This window comes from Octodon degus, unplaced genomic scaffold (assembly GCF_000260255.1).
Source record: "Octodon degus isolate 3935 unplaced genomic scaffold, OctDeg1.0 scaffold00131, whole genome shotgun sequence".
In the NCBI taxonomy this organism is placed as follows: Eukaryota; Metazoa; Chordata; class Mammalia; order Rodentia; family Octodontidae; genus Octodon; species Octodon degus.
The window spans coordinates 1,750,193-1,754,900 of NW_004524707.1; the positions used below are offsets into that span (position 1 = coordinate 1,750,193).

The 4,708-nt window shown below is 56.3% G+C and overlaps 1 protein-coding gene across 6 annotated transcripts in view; it reads left to right on the forward strand.

Annotated features, from left to right (window-relative positions):
- Positions 1–4,218, forward strand: part of Ikbke (inhibitor of nuclear factor kappa B kinase subunit epsilon) — a 21,523-nt gene extending 17,305 nt beyond the window's left edge. For all 6 annotated transcript variants that reach the window (XM_023701205.1, XM_023701203.1, XM_023701208.1 and 3 more), the window contains 4 exons: positions 1,088–1,184; positions 1,773–1,873; positions 2,037–2,108; positions 3,603–4,218. In XM_023701205.1, coding sequence (XP_023556973.1) covers positions 1,088–1,184; positions 1,773–1,873; positions 2,037–2,108; positions 3,603–3,636 — 304 coding nt within the window. In that variant the 3' untranslated portion in view covers positions 3,637–4,218. The remainder of the gene's footprint in view (positions 1–1,087; positions 1,185–1,772; positions 1,874–2,036; positions 2,109–3,602) is intronic.
- Positions 4,219–4,708: the final 490 nt, after the last annotated feature.

Consider the following 4,708-nt stretch of genomic DNA (forward strand, 5'->3'; position numbering starts at 1 on the left):
AGAGACAGAGACAGACAGAAGAGACAGACAGACACAGACAGAGAGACAGGGAGGGAGGGAGAGACAGATAGAGACAGAGAGAAAGGGAGGGAAGGAGAGAGGGGGGAGGGACAGAGAGACAGAGAGAAAGACAGAGACAGAGAGAGAGACAGAGACAGACAGACAGAGACAGAGAAACAGACAGACACAGACAGGGAGGGAGGGAGGGAGGGAGGGGGAGAGATAGAGACAGAGAGAGGGAGGGAAGGAAAGAGGGGGAGGGAGAGGGAAAGGGAGGGGAGAGAGAGAGAGAGAGAGAGAGAGAGAGAGAGGGAGGAAGTGGGAGAAAGGCAGGTTTGTGGGCCCAGTAGACCAGGCATCTGAGGGGTGATTTCTCCAGAAATGCTAGTCTAGGCCACAGTAGCTACCCTACAGTTGATGACATCACCCCATTTGACAGATCAGGGAACTGAGGCTTGGATCTTGTTCCCTTCCATCCTTGCTAATGAGAAGACCAAGTCTCTCTGAGCCAAGGACAAGCTTTCAGGCTTCCCAGTGGGTGTGGGGCAGGGGCAGACAGTGTCCTCTGACAGACTCCTCTCTCTCCTGCACCTCTGAGAGTTTGGGGGCTTCTCAGGTAGCCCCTGCTTCCCCTACTGTGTAAGCCCAAGCCCCCCTGAGAAGGGAGTACAGTTTCCTGAGTGCTGTATGCTCCCCAGATTTATGGTGCAATACCTGTGCCTGGTTTCCCATCCCACCCCACCCCACCCCAAAGTCAGAGTAGGGCTTGGACCCCAGTGCATTATTAGCTCCTCCTGGTGACCCAGGAGGTGGAGAACCAACTGTGAGCTTAACAGCTTGGTGTCCTGTATGCAAAGAGCAAACATCTCTGCTCACATAGCCCCAGTGACAAGCTGGGGCTTGTCATATCTGCTGTAGGAAAGTGGGGCAGGTGAGAGCCAGGCCACACCTAGTAGGGCAGGGGCAGTGAGGGAGGCGAAGGCTCAGGGCCCATGGGTGTCTGTGTGGTGGCCTGATGGCGGCTGGGGGGGCTGGGAAGTGAGATCCAGGACCTGCTCCAACCCCAAGCTCCACCTGCCTTCCCTAGAGAGGTGCAGGAGACCAGGAACCAACTGCGCCTGGCCAGCTGGTCTGTGGCCACCTGCAACACAGAGGCCCAGGGAGCCCAGGAGAGCCTGAGCAAGGTGCGGTTCTGAGGGCTGCCAGGGGCTGTGAGGGGCATGCGGGTGCCCGGTGGGGGGATTGTTCCCTAGTCTCTGGACAGAGCTGCCTCGACCAAGGACAAGCACTTCCTCATGGCCTAGAGGCCTCTGACTTACAGACGTGCACTGAGGGGGGACAGAGCACGTATGGGACGCACTGTCGGGGGATCTCAGACCAAAGAGCAAGGGCAGGACTGTGGGTGCTGGTCACAGGCTACAAGGCTGCCCTCCCAGGGACACCTGCTGCTCCTGCCTCCCTGCTCACACCTTGGGCATTGACTTCCTGCTGCCACAGACCAGCCTAGGTCCCCCCTGCCCCTCCTCCTCTGCAGCTTGCAGCTGGGGCTGAGTCATGAGGAGTTTAGGTTAGACATAGGTAAACTGGGCAGCCTGGACCCTTCGGTTGGAGCACAGACAAGTGAAAGTAGTGCCAGCTGGGTTTCTAGATGGGCTAGGTGAGACAGTTCTGGCAACTAGCCTGGGGCACTTTTGTCACCCTCTGCCTCAGCCCGTTCTGCCCAGCTGCAAACAGCTGGCTTGCTCCTCTGAGTAATTGTGGCTTTGCTGCAGATCCTTGACCAGCTCCTTCAGGACAGGACCATGGGGGCTGAGGTCTCATCACACACCACGACTCCTCCTCCTGGCGGTGCTCCAAAGGATCTGGTTATGCAGTAAGTGCCACAGGGAGTGAGTGTGCATGGTGTGTGTGTGCATGCGTGCATGTGTGTTAGAGTGCAAAGGCTGCTGAACTCAGGGCTGAGTTGTTTTGCCTGGACACTGGCTGTGCCTTGGGGCACCGGCCTTATCCACCTCTCTGGCCTCTACCATGGACAGCATGCAGGAGCTCTATGAGGAGATGAAGCTGCTGACCTTTGACCTGCAGGACAACAACCACATCATCAAGCGGTGAGGAGGCCCTGCTGTGTTGGGAGGTTTGCGTCCTCCAGCTGCTGTGGTCTTGGGGTGGAGTCCCCAGGGCCCACGCAGGCTGGAGGACATCTGCGGTACAAGCCTGGTCCACAAACAAGTTGCCATCGAGAGGAGATGTAGGCTTTACTCCATATTCATTCCTTCATTCTTCCCCTTGAGCTATGTCACTAGGTGTTTTACAATTTTTTATTTTGAGATGGAGTCTTGCTGAGTTGCCAAGCTAGGCTCTAACTTGCGAGCCTCCACCTCAGCTGGTTTACATGCCAGGTTTTAGTCTTTGAAACAAAACCCTCAGTGCTGTCAGAGCTGAGGCAGTGAGGCAGGTAGGGGTTTGTGTCAGAGTCCAGTCCCTCAGTCCCATGGATGCTGTGCATGAGGCTTCCCTGCCCACCCCCTAATGTCCCCATGGTCATCCTCAGAGTGGGCACTGCTTCTGTCCTCTGTCCCACTCCTGCAAACCACCCCAGACCATGGGGCCTCCTCCCCCTAGGGCCCTGCTCCTCCTGCCTCACTCATAGCACTGGGGCCACCAGGAAGCCTCTAGTCCATCTCTTGTGGCAGCCCCCCACAGGCTTTTGGATGTGCCCTGTAAAAGTCACGAGAAAGTAGCCAGCTGCTCCTGAAACCAGGTAGGGAGAAGTCTGCATAAAGCACACAAATTCCAGAGAGATAACCTCAAAAGAGAGACACCGGCACCCACACCACCGTGTCCTTCTGGCACCTTGTCCATCCAGCCCCCATGTGGGGACCAGGGACATGCCAGGAGAGGTAGCAGAGACCACAACAGGAGCCGGATCCTGACTATTCTTTACCTGTGAGTGACCCTGGAAGACTTGCTGAGCCCTGAACTTCAGTTCTCTACCACGTAAAACAGGAATGGTAGTTTCTACCTGGTGGTGTTAACATGGGGGTTAAACAGGCTGTGGTAGGCAAGGAGCCTGGGGGCAGCGTGCAGGAGTGGACTTGAACTTGCAGTCCTTCTGCCTCAGCCTCCTAGAGTGTGAGATTACAGGAGCCACCAGGCCCAGCCCATCTTCTGAAGTATTCACAATGGGAGATTCTGACGCTTCTTGGAAAGATTTTCCAAAACAACACTTTGGTCAGGAAGTTCCAATTTTAGTGCCGACATAAATTTTTCTTGCTATGATATGTAGTTCCCTTGCGAACTTTATTTTAGTGAGCTTTTGCTTCCTTATTCAGGCACAGAGCCAGATGAACTAGGCTGACCTCCTTTCCCTCACCCTAAACTCTGCTGAGGAACTTCTGGGTGTGGCCTGGCGTTGGGGGCTTTGTAAATGCCTGAGTGATTCTAACATGCAGTTCAAGCTGAGAGGCAGAGGGGTGCAGGATGCTGCAACCAGAAAGCTAGGAACCCACAGGGCTGGGTGCTCCAGATGCTAATGGTGCTGGGCCCTTGGGTGTGGTCTGCAGCCCCTCCAGCTCCTAGCTAACCCACACTTCTCCTCACAGGCTGAGCGGAGCCCCACCCACCCCTGATGTCTGAGCTCCCCGGAGTGCTCAAGATCTCTAGAAGCATTAGAGGGCCTGCAAGCTGCTCTGCTGCCCCGGGGGACAAGCCCAGGGCAAGATCCATCCCCTCTCCTCAGCCTACTACCTCCGTCCCGACACAGCCAAGAGATGTCCCAGCATTACGGTGCACTGCCTGTGCCCCTGGCCATCTCTGTTAGGACCCGTAACACCCTGGCAGCTACCACTGGGCTGGCCTTTGTGCCTCATCCTTACTCCTGGCCCAGCGGGCTAAGCCTCCCTAGATGTCTGCAGTGGAGGCCGAGGCTGACCCAGCACACGGATCTTCCTTCCTCTTTGAGTGTTCCGCAGGGAACAGATCACCACCCTCAGCTGCAGGTGACAGAGCCTCACAGCCTTCTGCTCAGGATGCAGGGGGCGCAGGAAGATGCTAGCAGCTTGGAAACCTTTCCATCTCTCTCTCTCTCTGAGTGGCCACAGCATGGGTCCTGGACACTGCCGGGGGCATCCATAGGCAGCTGTGCCAATAGGCACCACCTGGAGGGGCCAAGCCAAGCGCAGAGAAGAGGCCTGCACCCTCCAGGGTAGAATAAATGTTGCTGCCATGACTGTTCGCTGTGCTGTGGCACCTGCTGGGCTGCATCTAAGAAGCCAAGAGGCTCTCCCCTGGGTGAGCTGGCTGAAGGGGCTGGTTGGGGATCTCTGAGAAGAGGCGTGGAGAAATGGGGCCAGGCTGGGGATTCCGGACTCCACCTTTCCCCTTTATGGGCCCTAATTTCAGGGAAGAGCGAGGGCAGATGGCCTCTTACTGGAGGGGTGGCCTTTCTCCCCTCTGCTCTCCTGCCTCTGTCCTCCGGGCAGCTGTGCATGGAGCCTGGAGAAAGTTTAGTCTTTTGTTTAACCCCTCAAACCACTAAGTACCTGGTCTTTGGGCCCATTCTCACCGCTACTTATGGCCAAGGCTGCGAGCTAGATGTCTAGTACTGCCATGGGTCGTTTTAAGCCTTTCCTTACTTCATGTGAAAGCTGGAGTAGTGCCTGGGTTAGGCTCACAAAAGTAGTCATTCCTTGCAGATAGCTACCTCCCG